The 16,693-nt window shown below is 50.9% G+C and overlaps 2 protein-coding genes across 7 annotated transcripts in view; one reads left to right on the forward strand and one right to left on the reverse strand.

Moving 5' to 3' along the window:
• The window catches only part of LOC110498040 (rho guanine nucleotide exchange factor TIAM2), a 77,483-nt gene extending 69,322 nt beyond the window's left edge, over positions 1-8,161 (forward strand). For both annotated transcript variants that reach the window (XM_036954958.2, XM_090211424.1), the window contains 9 exons: positions 133-241; positions 4,107-4,286; positions 4,444-4,559; positions 4,922-5,030; positions 5,371-5,429; positions 5,506-5,608; positions 5,747-5,834; positions 6,065-6,210; positions 6,388-8,161. In XM_036954958.2, coding sequence (XP_036810853.2) covers positions 133-241; positions 4,107-4,286; positions 4,444-4,559; positions 4,922-5,030; positions 5,371-5,429; positions 5,506-5,608; positions 5,747-5,834; positions 6,065-6,210; positions 6,388-7,025 — 1,548 coding nt within the window. In that variant the 3' untranslated portion in view covers positions 7,026-8,161. The remainder of the gene's footprint in view (positions 1-132; positions 242-4,106; positions 4,287-4,443; positions 4,560-4,921; positions 5,031-5,370; positions 5,430-5,505; positions 5,609-5,746; positions 5,835-6,064; positions 6,211-6,387) is intronic.
• LOC110498045 (dimethyladenosine transferase 1, mitochondrial) overlaps positions 1-16,693 on the reverse strand; it is a 49,300-nt gene that overhangs the window by 4,629 nt on the left and 27,978 nt on the right. For 4 of the 5 annotated variants that reach the window (XR_016489022.1, XR_016489021.1, XM_090211430.1 and 1 more), the window contains exon 7: positions 8,944-9,703. The exons of the other annotated variant lie outside the window; for it this stretch is intronic. Coding sequence is in view for 2 of the 4 variants with exons in the window: in XM_090211430.1 (XP_090067556.1) it covers positions 9,662-9,703 (42 nt within the window). In the remaining 2 variants the exon portion in view is untranslated. Of the gene's footprint in view, positions 1-8,943; positions 9,704-16,693 lie in introns of those variants that run through there. 5 annotated transcript variants of the gene reach the window in all.

The raw sequence follows: 16,693 nt of genomic DNA on the forward strand, positions 1-16,693 counted from the left end.
AGGGGTTAGAGTGGGCAGGCCTGGGGTATTTTAAATACTGTCCCGTGAGAGTGGTCAGGTCACGACTTCACATGTTCTCTCCATCTCACTCTCCTTCACACATTCTTACTTTCCCTCTCTCTCTTACTCCAGAAGCTTCTCTTCTCTCTGGGTGGATCCTTCCTGTACTACGCTGATCACTTCAAGCTCTACAGTGGCTTCTGTGCCAACCACATCAAGGTCCAGAAAGTCCTGGAGAGAGGTACGGGTCTCCCCTCTACCCACCACCCCCAACCTGCCCGAAATACCCCCTTGCACCTCCATTGCATCATCCCCACCAACCCCAGCACTCTATGTAAATGACATGGTTGACTAGGCGTCTACGGTCCAGCATCAATAATGAACTCCTGTAAAATGTCTGAGTGGAGTTCCTCGCTTGGTGAAGTGATGCAATCCCACTTTACTTCAACCTCTCCTCGTATTCACTCAATCATTCCAGACTCCCATATTCTCTTTCATATCAACTCAACTGTAAATGGCTTCCCACTGTAAAACTGTGAAAGTGCCTAGGCTAGCTGGAGTGTCCCCATTGTGCTGCACAGCTAACGAAGGTTGGTCTATAATGAGAAAAAGACCATGAAACGCTGACAGGAGGAGTGCTAGTAATTTTGAGTGTCCCTGTTTATATGCTTGAATATAAATGTTGAACTTAATTTATGCCCGCAAAGTTGGCCTCTTCCTCTGGTTTGGGCACGCTGCCCAGCGCAGAATGAATGAAACTGAGCAGGTGGGGAAATTGCACCCCGGTGCCTCTTAAATTCTTACCATTACAAGATTCCGCGTTGCATTCCTAGAAGCAGGTACCGAAATGGAGTTTTAATAGCGCAGGGATAATCTTGCAAGCGGCTTTGCATGTTCCCCAACAGTCTCTGATGAAGCAGAATGAACTGAAGTAGGAAACAGCAGCGTAAACATGCATTAGAGCAGAACTCTGCATCACAGCACAACACAGACCAGTCCATCAGAGCACAGCACAACCCAGTCCATCAGAGCACAGCACAACCCAGTCCATCAGAGCACAACCCAGTCCATCAGAGCACAGCACAACCCAGTCCATCAGAGCACAGCACAACCCAGTCCATCAGAGCACAACCCAGTCCATCAGAGCACAACCCAGTCCATCAGAGCACAACACAACCCAGTCCATCATAGCACAGCACAACCCAGTCCATCAGAGCACAGCACAACCCAGTCCATCAGAGCACAACCCAGTCCATCAGAGCACAACCCAGTCCATCAGAGCACAACACAACCCAGTCCATCAGAGCACAACACAACCCAGTCCATCAGAGCACAGCACAACCCAGTCCATCAGAGCACAACCCAGTCCATCAGAGCACAGCACAACCCAGTCCATCATAGCACAGCACAACCCAGTCCATCAGAGCACAACACAACCCAGTCCATCAGAGCACAACACAACCCAGTCCATCAGAGCACAGCACAACCCAGTCCATCAGAGCACAACCCAGTCCATCAGAGCACAGCACAACCCAGTCCATCAGAGCACAGCACAACCCAGTCCATCATAGCACAGCACAACCCAGTCCATCAGAGCACAGCACAACCCAGTCCATCAGAGCACAACACAACCCAGTCCATCAGAGCACAACACAACCCAGTCCATCAGAGCACAACACAACCCAGTCCATCAGAGCACAGCACAACCCAGTCCATCAGAGCACAGCACAACCCAGTCCATCAGAGCACAACACAACCCAGTCCATCAGAGCACAACACAACCCAGTCCATCAGAGCACAACACAACCCAGTCCATCAGAGCACAGCACAACCCAGTCCATCAGAGCACAGCACAACCCAGTCCATCAGATCACAACCCAGTCCATCAGAGCACAACCCAGTCCATCAGAGGACAACCCAGTCCATCAGAGCACAACCCAGTCCATCAGAGCACAACCCAGTCCATCAGAGCACAACCCAGTCCATCAGAGCACAGCACAACCCAGTCCATCAGAGCACAGCACAACCCAGTCCATCAGAGCACAGCACAACCCAGTCCATCATAGCACAACCCAACCCAGTCCATCAGAGCACAACCCAGTCCATCAGAGCACAGCACAACCCAGTCCTTTAGAGCACAACCCAGTCCATCAGAGCACAACCCAGTCCATCAGAGCACAGCACAACCCAGTCCATCAGAGCACAGCACAACCCAGTCCATCAGAGCACAACCCAGTCCATCAGAGCACAGCACAACCCAGTCCCTCAGAGCACAGCACAACCCAGTCCCTCAGAGCACAGCACAACCCAGTCCCTCAGAGCACAGCACAACCCAGTCCCTCAGAGCACAGCACAACCCAGTCCATCAGAGCACAGCACAACCCAGTCCATCAGATCACAGCACAACCCAGTCCATCAGAGCACAGCACAACCCAGTCCATCAGAGCACAGCACAACCCAGTCCATCAGATCACAGCACAACCCAGTCCATCAGAGCACAGCACAACCCAGTCCATCAGAGCACAGCACAACCCAGTCCATCAGAGCACAGCACAACCCAGTCCATCATAGCACAACCCAACCCAGTCCATCAGAGCACAACCCAGTCCATCAGAGCACAGCACAACCCAGTCCTTTAGAGCACAACCCAGTCCATCAGAGCACAACCCAGTCCATCAGAGCACAGCACAACCCAGTCCATCAGAGCACAGCACAACCCAGTCCATCAGAGCACAACCCAGTCCATCAGAGCACAGCACAACCCAGTCCCTCAGAGCACAGCACAACCCAGTCCCTCAGAGCACAGCACAACCCAGTCCCTCAGAGCACAGCACAACCCAGTCCATCAGAGCACAGCACAACCCAGTCCATCAGATCACAGCACAACCCAGTCCATCAGAGCACAGCACAACCCAGTCCATCAGAGCACAGCACAACCCAGTCCATCAGATCACAGCACAACCCAGTCCATCAGAGCACAGCACAACCCAGTCCATCACAGCACAGCACAACCCAGAGCACAACACAACCCAGTCCGTCAGAGCACAGCACAACCCAGTCCATCAGAGCACAACACAACCCAGTCCATCACAGCACAGGACAACCCAGAGCACAACACAACCCAGTCCGTCAGAGCACAGCACAACCCAGAGCACAACACAACCCAGACCGTCAGAGCACAGCACAACCCAGAGCCCAACACAACCCAGTCCATCAGAGCACAGTCCAGCTCAGTACAACAAAGCCTAGCACAGCGGAGCCCAACACAACTGAACGAGGGCGTTCACAGAGAATCTGTGGGTGTCTGTCAGCGGTTCTAGTAATTACACATTCTCGCTCTGCCAACGTGGTACTGGGCCCCTTCTCGCTACGCATACACTTTTTGTGTTCACTCGTTTACTCGTTAATTGCCTGCCAATTACTGTGTGAAGTGTCAATGCAGCTGCCTGTCTCTGTGGCTCAGAGTGCTATAATTAATACTCTAATGGCCTCTCAATCCTTTCACACAAGAGACACACAGCGAGGTGGCAAGAAATGTCTACACCTGACCTCCAGGATGCCTCTCAATTTGTTACAATACTACACAGTGCTTGATTTGGACTGAAATAGGTGCCGGTACTCATGTTGGGTGCCAGTACTGTTAATATTTAGGTGCAAGAGCTCCACAATACCTTTGAGCTAATATTCTATGAGAGGAACAGGAGCTCAAGCAGTAGAACATTTTGAGGGGCCGGTCCTCTGCTCTGGTGAGCTCCTGCCCAAGCTTAGACCACACAGCACCTACTATTAGACATCTCTCCTCGCTATGCACACTGTGAATGAAAATCACTGCTGTGAATCATAGTGTCTTTTGAATGGTATTGTTTGCAATGGAGTGGCAGTCTCATGTCCAAACCATGTTTTACAGTAGTGTTGCCATTTTACTGCAGTGGTGAGGAGTAGCCTATACTGCCCCCATGTGGACAAGAATTATTGCACCAAGATACAGTGGTGGGTCTATTTAGCGTCACTAGGCACAGTCCTCCAAGCGTGCTACAGAATGAAAGATGTGACTGAACAACTTACATGTACAGGGCTTGGTAAATACGTCTGCTTGTTGTCTACAGCTAAGACTGATTGGTCCTTTAAGGAGTTCCTGGCTGCGAGGAACCCTACGAAGCAGCACTCCTCAACCCTGGAGTCCTACCTGATCAAGCCAGTCCAGAGAGTGTTGAAATACCCTCTACTGCTTCGAGAGCTGGTTTCTCTCACTGACACAGACAGCGAGGAGCACTACCACCTCACAGGTAACTTGAAGACACACACACACACACACACACACACACACACACACACACACACACACACACACACACACACACACACACACACACACACACACACACACACACACACACACACACACACACACACAAACCCTTCCTTTCCCTCCTCTGTGCCCAGAGGCCCTCAAGGCCATGGAGAAGGTGGCCAGCCACATCAATGAGATGCAGAAGATCTATGAGGACTATGGTTCTGTGTTTGACCAGCTGGTGGCAGAGCAGAGTGGCCATGAGGAGGTAACTATACTGTAATGTACCCTGTGCTACCCCCTTCTTCCCTTACAGCAGCTTTCATCACTCTCATTCATATCTTCAATCTAGACACGTAGTTGGACTAACACCAGCACAGCCTGAATTTGCTGCACAACCATTAGGGTCAATTTAATCTATTCATCCTAGTGATGTATATCTCTTACAGAAAACTGGTTGGAAATAGCCAAGTTCCCATATAGATACTTCCTCTTTAGATACTCAACAATCACCCAACACAGAGAACTTGTTTGTGCTAGATGAGTGGCTCAGGTCCCTGTACAGATACAGTACTTACTATGTCCCTCACATACTGACTGTGGCCCATGGCCTTTCCTTCTCTCTCCCAGGTCACAGAGCTTACCATGGGAGAATTCCTCATGCATTCCTCTGTTGTCTGGCTCAACCCCCATCCCTCTCTGGGCCGCATGAGAAAGGACCCCGAGATGACCGTGTTTGGTGAGTTAGAAAGACACTGTACCGTTACTGCGGTATCATGGGAAAGAGAGTGCCTGGCCCTTGCCAGAGCCTGGTAGCAGTCTCTCTCAGCCTGGACTCCACTGGCTTAACACAAACACATGTAAACACAATACACATTTTATGACTAGCTATTAGATAAATGTATTGTATATCCACAAAAATATGATGCTGTTCAGTGTTATACTAGTATAGTTTGGGGTTTTATGGATACATTGTAGTGCCAATGTGCTGTAAACTCAGATTGATAATTTGACAGGATGGATTCCTGTGTAAACTCCCAAAGTTGTGCTCAAAATTTAAATTTTGTTTCTCTCATCAGTGTTCAAGAAGGCAGTGATACTTGTCTACAGGGAGAGCAACAAGCTCAAGAAGAAGATGGTGAGTTCTCTTTCATTTACTTTCATATGTCTTTGATGCCAGCAGTGCCTAACATCTCTCTCTCGTGTGTGAGCAGACCACCCCTCGCTTGGCGCACTCCCATGGAGACCTAGACCCCTTCAAGTTCCGCTGGCTCATCCCGCTCTCTGCACTGCAGGTCCGACTAGGCAACACTGCAGGTAAGAGAGCAAGACAGACACACACACCCCCGGCTTTCATTAACTACCAGAGATCATATTCTCTTGGATATTGAGTCTTTTGAAACTAAATTTAGATGTCTTGATTAAAAGGATCTTCTCCAATCCTTTCTTCCTAAGGTACTGAGACGACCTGCATCTGGGAGCTGATACATACCAAGTCTGAACTGGAGGGAAGGCCAGAGACGGTCTTCCAGCTGTGTAGCAGGTAAGAGAGAGCAGTAGTTCTGACTGGATCTATAGCTCTGGTCCTTGAGGGCCAGGGCTTTCTTTATCCTCTTAATCAGAGGTCATGGGCTATCTAGCCAATCAGTTGTCCATTGAGTGTCTGGGGGAAATAAACACCAGCAGGACTGTAGTCGCAGAGAAGTGGGACCTTCCTGTTGTAGACTGTGTGAATTAGCCCTCTGAGCATGGTACCGCTGTTTCCCTCCATAGTGTCCCAGAATGCAAAGTGAACATCATCAAGGTAATCCGCTCCATCCTCCGGGAGAACGTCAGACGGAACATGCTCTCGGCCGAGATGGGGTGTAAGGAGCACCTCACGCCTTTACGCAGCACCCTGCCCTCCTCTGCCAGGATAGGTGAGTTTCATCCCTGTCCTGTTATAACACTGCTTAGATATTTTATCTTTAGACATGACCTTGACTTAAACCTTATAAGCACTTGACTTACTGTACATACAGTAGTGTTTGTGGCCAGATATTAGTGAATGTATTGCTCAGTTGGCAGCTCTCTCTCCCCCCTCCATCCCCCACCAGGTCCATCCAGAGCCTCCTGGCTGTGTAAGCAGCCCCTGCTGGATCTCCCCACCCCAGCCAGCACACTCAAACCTGGCCAGCCTGACTCAGACGAGGGCAGTCTGAGCAGCGGCACCCACAGCTCCTCTGACGCTCCCCCAGCTGACGGTCCCACACAGCACAAGACACTGTCTACCCAAAAGGCCTGGTCTCGGGGCGGCCAGCGGCCCTCTAGCTTCAGCTCTGTGAAGGAGTCATACATCCTGAGTGATGAGGACGATGAGTTCAGTGAGGCTAGAGAGAGTTTCCCCTCCTGTGCCATTGAGGCCCAGTTTCTCAGTTTGAGGCTGTCAGAGGAGGCAGCTTCCTCCCGGGCGCCGGCCCCCCGCGTGCAGCCAGAGGGAGCAGAGGTGAACACCCCGGAGAGCCAGCCCAAGCTTGTTCGGGGCCACTTCTGCCCAGTGAAGAGGAAAGGTAGCAGCCAGCGGGCGCTACTGAGCCTACACAGCCGTTCCCTGGACAGCCAGACAGACCTGGCAGCCATAGACCTCAGCACTCTGCTGGAGAGAGAGTTCAGCGTACAGAGCCTCACCTCCGTGGTCAACGAGGACTGTTTCTACGACCCTACGGACACTGGCAGTGCCCCTAACAACTCATAGGGTCAGGAATAGACACAAGGAGAGGGGCCAAAGCTCTGCCCAGCGCCCGCTCCATGCCTGTCCTAGTGCCAGGATATCTGTTGTGCCTCAGCCCTGAAGTTAAAACTGTGTTCCTTTGAGAGCGTACAATAGGCACAGGTGCTCAGCGACATAGTTGTCCCCCTAGAGAGACGAGGTGACTCAGTCCCTGTACAACTACCCTCCGCCTCCATCCAGCTCTTCTGTATATGCCTCTGCTCAGCTCCCCTTCTCAATAATATGAATTGGCTTCCTAGGTGAGAGTAATGTAGCGAATAGACTTTGTTCACCTTTCAGTTCATTCATGTCAGAGAGAAGGACGGCGATGAGAGGATTCCACTTTAGACTATTGAGACTCACCCTAAGAGCTTCACTTTCTAAAGCTCTATAAGTCAGAGTACATCTAAATCCACAGGAGAGGATTCCACTTTAGACTATTGAGACTCACCCTAAGAGCTTCACTTTCTAAAGCTCTAGAAGTCTGAGAACATCTAAATCCACAGGAGAGGATGGACATTGATTTTGTGACTTGCTGTACATTGTTTGCCTATTTAATTAGGCAAGTCAGTTAATAACAAATTCTTATTTTCAATAATGGCCCAGGAACAGTGGGTTAACTGCCTTGTTCAGGGGCAGAACGACAGATTTTTACCTTGTCAACTCGGGGATTCGATCTTGCAACCTTTCGGTTACTAGTCCAATGCTCTGACCACTAGGCTACCTGCCGCCCCTGTATTTGTACATCAAGTGGATTTTTGTTTTTAAAGCAATGTTAATTTATTGATAGTTGTAACTTTTTATTGCTTTGCAAAATACATATGGGGTTGGCTTGAATTGAAGAATCTGGTATGTTTCACCTAATGAATGTTTTCCAGTGTATTGAATAAGAGTATGGTTGTCATCCTCCCCCAGAAGTGTCGCTTACAATGTACACAGGCATTGTCAAAGGATTTAATTCAAATGTGTTGTCAACTTGCCCTGTTTGTAGATCCCATACCTGAGTAGCTGGACTATAACTTCATTTGAATCTTTGATATTAATACACATACCGACATTGTACAGGTAGAAACGGCTGTAACTTGCAATAAATACACTCTGGTCCCAGTGTTTCTGGGATATTTTGCTGTTGAGACATCCTATTATCTGACACCACCACGTACCCTCCCTCTCGGTTTGCCCTCAACGCGTACCCTCCCTCTCGGTTTGCCCTCAACGCGTACCCTCCCTCTCGGTTTGCCCTCAACGCGTACCCTCCCTCTCGGTTTGCCCTCAACGCGTACCCTCCCTCTCGGTTTGCCCTCAACGCGTACCCTCCCTCTCGGTTTGCCCTCAACGCGTACCCTCCCTCTCGGTTTGCCCTCAACGTGTACCCTCCCTCTCGGTTTGCCCTCAACGCGTACCCTCCCTCTCGGTTTGCCCTCAACGCGTACCCTCCCTCTCGGTTTGCCCTCAACGCGTACCCTCCCTCTCGGTTTGCCCTCAACGCGTACCCTCCCTCTCGGTTTGCCCTCAACACGTACCCTCCCTCTCGGTTTGCCCTCAACTCAACTGTAAACATGCCTTTAATGCTAGCATACCAATGAATGTGAACCATAATGAACTGTTTTATAAATAAACATTTTTATCTGTGAGAGCAGGTTGTTTTATCATGTTGTATTCCTAAGTCTGGCTTTGAGAATCTATATTCTTGTCTCCTTGACAGGTAAAGCACAGGTAAGATGAACGGTTTATTTCCAGCTCTATCCCAGTTGATGAAGCTGTCGGAGAAATTGAGAATCCTTGTTCTCTGCATTGGACCAAAGTATACTCTCAATGATAGGCAATTTAAGTGACAGAAGCAGGACAGAGTAGGAAGAATCATGCAAAGGTAAAATCCAAATGAATGAAACAGTAAACATTGTTCCATCATCACTTTCAAAACAGATGGCCAGCACTTTATTTAACAAAACACTCAGTCCTCATGGCCTGAATACCGTCAACATTCTCTTATTCTCCAAATTGTCCTGAAAAAGTTTCCGGACTCATTTCCCAGAGGACAAAGTCATATGGGGAAATCAGGATCAGAAGTAAGAACCAGGACATGATGGGTTGAGCATTACAAACTCTTCTCACCACTTAACTCTCCTGCTGGTCATTTCACACACTATTCTTCCTTTATAACTGGACTGCCTGTGCTTTAGTCTGATCTGTGTGTTAGAGATTCCCTGTGTCTCACCAAGCACCTCCGGGACACCAGAGATTCCCTGTGTCTCACCAAGCACCTCCGGGACACCAGAGATTCCCTGTGTCTCACCAAGCACCTCCGGGACACCAGAGAAATGGTGTTTAAAAATGCATGCATGTGCCTGGTAGAAAGGTTAGAGCTAAGAGCAGTCCGTTGTCTCGTCTCTAACAGAGACCATTAGGCACTCCTTCCCCTCTGTCCTTCTAGCCTCTCTCTGTCAGGGGCTGCTGAGTGCTGCTGCCTGATCGCCTGTTAAGGTGTTTGAGTCTGAAGTCGTAGGTGAGGAGGCCCTGGTTCTCAGAGCAGAGGCAGCTGTAGGTGTCCGCCAGTCCTCTGTCAGGGATGGAGAGCTCCGTGGGGCGCAGGGTGGAGTCCACGTCTGCCTCATGCATCATCACCTCCGCCAGCTCCAGCCTCTGTCTCCGGGAATAGCATTCTGGGAAGAAAACGGGAAAAGGCTCAGGGGGCTTCCGGTCCATAATGACCACTCATAGGTACAGTACAGGGCCAGATGGAATCTGCTGAGGCAATATGTCCACAAGCCTCCAGCTATCGTTTAGAAATAGAAAACAATTTAAATCAAACATGCTGCCACAAAGAGCATAAATTAATCATGTTGTGATTAAATATGCAGTGTTAAAAAGAAGATTCCATCAGACCATACTAACACTGTAGATGAAAGTAACTTAGAAAATTCAGTTGTCATGTCAGGACCTCTCAGATCATTGGCCGTGGAACGGAAACGAGGAGAATAAACAATTGAAGACTTTCGACTAGCGATGTAGCCCCAGATGCCCTCAGCAACACCATGGGTTTTCACAGTAAGCATAATACAGAACCCAACTTCAAGAGCATCAGATCACATCACAGCACCCACATACCCAGTACAGATGCTTCCTTAGCGCAGTGCCAGGTAGCTCCTCTTCAAGCTGTTAAAGCCGTCTCTCTACCCGCTGCAGTTACATAAGTTATCTTCCTATGACACCCCAATGACTCATAATTGCTGTTCTCTTCTTTTGTTCTCCGGCCCTACAGCCTGCCTACCTACACTCCTCACAGGCATGGATGGGACGGGGAGTGAGGGGGAGTGAGAGAGAGAGTCAAGAGCAGTTTTGTATAGAGCTGGTCATGGATGAACTGAGAGTTCACTTAATGCGGCATGTAACAAAGAGAGAGTCTAGAGCGAGAGAGATTAAAGCGTAGCAGGAGGGGTAGAAATATTGCTTACTGGATTCCATTACGGCAGCGCTTCCTCTGGACCTGGAAGACATTCCTGACTACTTTCTCCACCATCTAGAAGGGCTGCTTGATTTGGGGCTGAGCCAGAGGGGTGACGTGCACCACGTCCACACACAGGAAACACAAGCAGCAGGGGGAAATATCTGTACGTAACACTGAAGTGGCAGATGAAGCGGCAACCTGGCCAGGCTCTTGACAGCAAGGTAGACACAATTCGAGCAAGGGTTGCCTTCCAGAGAGACAGAGATGTTAACATTCTCTGTTTCATGGAAACATGGCTCTCGGGATGTGTTGTCGGAATCGGTTCAGCCACCGGGCTTCTCCATGCATCGCGCCGACAGAGATAAACACCTCTCTGGGAAGAGGAAGGGCAGGGGTATATGCTTCATGATTAACGACTCATGGTGTAATCATAACAACATACAGGTACTCAAGTCCTTCTGCTCACCCAACCTAGAATTCCTTACAATCAAATGCCGGCCATTCTACCTACCAAGAGAGTTATAGTCACAGCTGTGTACATTCCCCTTCAAGCAGACACCAAGCCAGCCATCGAGGAACTTCACAACTGTATGCAAACTGAAAACCATACATCTTGAAGCTGCATTTATTGTGGCTAGGGATTTTAACAAAGCAAATTTGAGAACAAGGCTACCTAAATTCTTCCAGCATATTTATTGCACTATGCACATGCACAATACCCTCGACCACTGCTACTCTAAACTTCCGAGGTGCATATAAAGCCCTCCCCCGCCCTCCCTCCCTTCGGCAAATCCGACCACGACGCCATCTTGCTCCTTCCATCTTATAGGAAAAAACTCAAACAGGATGTACCAGTGACGAGAACCATTCAACGCTGGTCCGACCAATCTGAAGCCAAGCTTCAAGATTGTTTTGATCACGCAGACTGGAATATGTTCCGGTCAGCCTCAGAGAACATGACTGCGTAGCCATGCACGCCTCCAACTCAATCATCAAGTTTGCAGACGACACAACAGTAGTGGGCTTGATTACCAACAACGACGAGACAGCCTACAGGGAGGTGAGGGCACCCGGAGTGTGGTGTTAGGAAAATAACCTCTCACTCAACGTCAACAAAACAAAGGAGATGATCATGGACTTCAGGAAACAGCAGAGGGAGCACCCCCCTAACCACATCGAAGGGACAGCAGTGGAGAAGGTGGAAAGTTTTAAGTTCCTGGGCGTACACATCACAGACCAACTAAAATGGTCCACCCACACAGACAGTGTGGAGGCTGAAGAAATTTGGCTTGTCACTCAAAACCCTGACAAACTTTTACAGATACACAATCGAGAGCATCCTGTCGGGCTGTATCACAGCCTGGTAAGGCAACTGCACCGCCCTCAACTGCAAGGTTCTCCAGAGGGTGGTGTGGTCTGCACAATGCATCACCAGGGGCAAACTACCTGCCATCCATGACACTTACAGCACCTGATGTCACAGGAAGGCCAAAAAGATCATCAACCACCCGAGCCACGGCCTGTTCACACCGCTACCATCTAGAAGGTGAGGTCAGAACAGGTGCATCAAAGATGGGACATAGAGACTGAAAAACAACTTCTATCTCAAGGCCATCAGAATGCTAAACAGCCATCACTAACTCAAAGGCTGCTGCCCACATTGAGACCCAATCACTAAATAATGCCACTTGAATAATGTTTCATATATCACATGTACAGTGGGGGAAAAAAGTATTTAGTCAGTCACCAATTGTGCAAGTTCTCCCACTTAAAAAGATGAGAAAAGCCTGTAATTGTCATCATAGGTACACTTCAACTATGACAGACAAAATGAGAAGAAAACATTTTTTGGGGGCTGTTGCTGGGCAACATGGACTTTCAACTCCCTCCAAAGATTTTCTATGGGGTTGAGATCTGGAGACTGGCTAGGCCACTCCAGGACCTTGAAATGCTTCTTAAAAAGCCACTCCTTCGTTGATGGAAGGAGGTTTTCACTCAAAATCTCACGATACATGGCCCCATTCATTCTTTCCTTTACACGGATCAGTCGTCCTGGTCCCTTTGCAGAAAAACAGCCCCAAAGCATGATGTTTCCACCCCCATGCTTCACAGTAGGTATGGTGTTCTTTGGATGCAACTCGGCATTCTTTGTCCTCCAAACACGACGAGTTGAGTTTTTACCAAAAAAGTTATATTTTGGTTTCATCTGACCATATGACATTCTCCCAATCATCCAAATGCTCTCCAGATGGGCCTGGACATGTACTGGCTTAAGCAGGGAGGCACGTCTGGCACTGCAGGATTTGAGTCCCTGGTGGCGTAGTGTGTTACTGATGGTAGGCGTTTGTTACTTTGGTCCCAGCTCTCTGCAGGTCATTCACTAGGTCCCCCCGTGTGGTTCTGGGATTTTTGCTCACCGTTCTTGTGATCATTTTGACTCCACAGGGTGAGATCTTGCGTGGAGCCCCAGATCGAGGGAGATTATCAGTGGTCTTGTATGTCTTCCATTTCCTAATAATTGCTCCCACAGTTGATTTCTTCAAACCAAGCTGCTTACCTATTGCAGATTCAGTCTTCCCAGCCTGGTGCAGGTCTACAATTTTGTTTCTGGTGTCCTTTGACAGCTCTTTGGTCTTGGCCATAGTGGGAGTGTGACTGTTTGAGGTTGTGGACAGGTGTCTTTTATACTGATAACAAGTTCAAACAGGTGCCATTAATACAGGTAACAAGTGGAGGACAGAGGAGCCTCTTAAAGAAGAAGTTACAGGTCTGTGAGAGCCAGAAATCTTGCTTGTTTGTAGGTGACAATAGTTATTTTCCACCATAATTTGCAAATAAATTCATTAAAAATCCTACAATGTGATTTTCTGGATTGTTTTTCCTCATTGTGTCTGTCATAGTTGAAGTGTACTTTTTAAGTGGGAGAACTTGCACAATTGGTGGCTGACTAAATACTTTTTTGCCCCACTGTATTTTATACAATCTATTGCACCTTGCTTATGCCGCTCGGCCATCGCTCATCCATATACTTACATGTACATATTCTCATTCACCCCTTTAGAATTGTGTGTATTAGGTAGTTGTTGGGGAATTGTTAGATATTACTGCACTGTCGGAACCAAAAGCACAAGTATTTTGCTACATTCGCATTAACATCTGCTAACCATGTGACCAATAAAATGTGATTTGAAGAGGATCCACTCATGGGAGCAAAGTGAGTAGAAGACGGGAAAGAGGGGGATGAAAAAACAGGTGACATGCGATGGATGGCAAGCCGGTTCTGGTTGTCACAGTAACACCTGTGCGAGGAAAAAGCCAGCCCTCTTCCTGTCACGCTGCCACTTAGCAGGTGCCGTTCAATACCAGAGAGCCTGATGAGACATGAGGTGACACGTTCAAACACCCCTTTATCTCTATTGTTTCTGAGGGGGAGTCCAGTGGCTTCAGACCCAGTAGAATGGAGGAACCAGGCAGGGAGAAACAGCTCTTCCTCCAGGCTAGTGTGGAATCCTGGCTGTGGTTCCCCTCTCAAGCCACCTCTCTGCCTCCCGATCCCGCCGTCAGAGCTAAGCTGATATGACAAACAGTTGAAGTAATCATGCCAGAATCAGCAGAGCCTAGTCTTACTCAGAGCTCTCTCCTCCTCCCAAACTCACCCTCATTCTCTCTCCCTCACTGGCTCTTTCTCTGATTGTCCATCCTCTCTCTCTAAGGGTAAAGGGATTGTGCTCAAAGAACCACAACACACAAAAAGGACAACTCTTCTTTAGGTGCATCTGTGAATGTGCAGTAGGAGGGAAGGCTGCCTCCCTCATGAGACTACCAGGGGGTCTAATGCAGTGACCCCCTCTCCTCACCTCTCAGATCAGGAGGGGGGTCTAATGCCACCTCCCCACCTTTCAGATCAGGAGCCAGACCTACAGCTCAGTCTGAGAAGTCAAGTGGAGCTATGGACCAATGACACAGCAGCACCAGTGAGACACTGGGCAACGGAGCAGAGCATTGTAGCCTGCCTAGCTGCCTGCTTTCACCTGGTAATAACCTTGTTTCTCTGGTGTGAACGCCACTCAAGGGAGGGAGAGGAGAGGAGGTGCAGGGAGACGAGAGGAGGTGCAGGGAGACGAGAGGAGGTGCAGGGAGACGAGAGGAGGTGCAGGGAGACGAGAGGAGGTGCAGGGAGAAGAGATATGCATACATTTCCAGGTATGTGAAAGAGGATACAGAAGGTACAATACGAGGCAGAGTATACAGAGCGGACGAATAGAAAACCAACACAGGCAAAAACACACACAGTTATGTGGGTGCGAGGGTGTTTAATTTACAGCAGAACTCTCCTGTTGAGACAACCTGCCCTAAAGAACTACCTCCAGCAGCATATTTGAGTCTGTGGGGGTTGTGACTAAGACTATACCCTCCTTTGTTATTCGGGGCTAGGGAAGGGGAAGGGCAGGATAATTGGGGGAGGATAACTAAAGTGATCCAAGGATGTGATGGAGCCTTTCTAATGAGCTGTTTAGATTCTCTTCCTCCCGTGCTGTGCTGCAGCCTCTGGCTGGGCTTGTAAACCAGGACCGCATCTACTATCTCATCTGATCTATAGCTCTGTATGTTACTGCCTGCCTTACCGCCTGCCCGCCTTACCGCTCGCCCGACTACCTTACCGCCTTGCCCGCCTTACCGCCCGCCCGACTACCTTACCGCCTTGCCCGCAGTACCGCCCGCCCGACTACCTTACCGCCTGCCCGCCCTACCGCCCGCCCGACTGCCTTACCGCCCGCCCAACTGCCTTGCCTTTCCGCCTGACTACCTTACCGGCTTACCGCCCGCCCGACTGCCTTACCGCCTTGCCCGCCCGCCTTACCGCCGACTACCTTACCGCCCGACTGCCTTACCGTCCGACTGCCTTACCGCCCGTCCGACTGCCTTACCGCCCGTCCGACTACCTTACCGCCCGCCCGACTACCTTACCGCCTTGCCCGCCTTGCCGCCCGCTTGCCTTACCGCCTGCCCGCCCGACTACCTTACCGCCCGACTGCCTTACCGCCCGCTTGCCTTACCGCCCGCTTGCCTTACCGCCCGACTACCTTACCGCCTGCCCGCCCGACCGCCCGACTACCTTACCGCCTTGCCCGCCTTACCGCCCGCTTGCCTTACCGCCCGCTTGCCTTACCGCCCGCTTGCCTTACCGCCCGACTACCTTACCGCCTGCCCACCCGACCGCCCGCCTTACCGCCCAACTACCTTACCGCCTTTCCGCCTGACTACCTTACCGGCTTACCGCCCGCTTGCCTTACCGCCTTACCGCCCGACTGCCTTACCGCCTTGCCCGCCCGCCTTACCGCCCGATTGCCTTACCGCCTGCCCGCCTTACCGCCCGACTGCCTTACCGCCCGCTTGCCTTACCGCCTGCCCGCCCGACTGCCTTACCGCCCGACTGCCTTACCGCCCGCTTGCCTTACCGCCCGCTTGCCTTACCGCCCGACTACCTTACCGCCTGCCCGCCCGACCGCCCGCCTTACCGCCCGACTACCTTACCGCCTTTCCGCCTGACTACCTTACCGGCTTACCGCCCGCTTGCCTTACCGCCTTACCGCCCGACTGCCTTACCGCCTTGCCCGCCCGCCTTACCGCCCGACTACCTTACCGCCCGACTGCCTTACCGTCCGACTGCCTTACCGCCCGTCCGACTGCCTTACCGCCCGTCCGACTACCTTACCGCCCGTCCGACTACCTTACCGCCCGCCCGACTACCTTACCGCCTTGCCCGCCTTGCCGCCCGCTTGCCTTACCGCCCGCTTGCCTTACCGCCCGACTGCCTTACCGCCCGCCCGCCTTACCGCCCGCCCGACTACCTTGCCGCCTTACCGCCCGACTGCCTTACCGCCCGCTTGCCTTACCGCCCGACTGCCTTACCGCCCGCCCGACTGCCTTACCGCCCGCCCGACTACCTTACCGCCTTGCCCGCCTTACCGCCCGCTTGCCTTACCGCCCGCTTGCCTTACCGCCCGACTACCTTACCGCCTGCCCACCCGACCGCCCGCCTTACCGCCCGACTACCTTACCGCCTTTCCGCCTGACTACCTTACCGGCTTACCGCCCGCTTGCCTTACCGCCTTACCGCCCGACTGCCTTACCGCCTTGCCCGCCCGCCTTACCGCCCGATTGCCTTACCGCCTGCCCGCCTTACCGCCCGACTGCCTTACCG

The sequence above is a fragment of the Oncorhynchus mykiss genome, chromosome 19 (genome assembly GCF_057628025.1).
Source record: "Oncorhynchus mykiss isolate SJ-2025 chromosome 19, ASM5762802v1, whole genome shotgun sequence".
Lineage (NCBI taxonomy): Eukaryota > Metazoa > Chordata > Actinopteri > Salmoniformes > Salmonidae > Oncorhynchus > Oncorhynchus mykiss.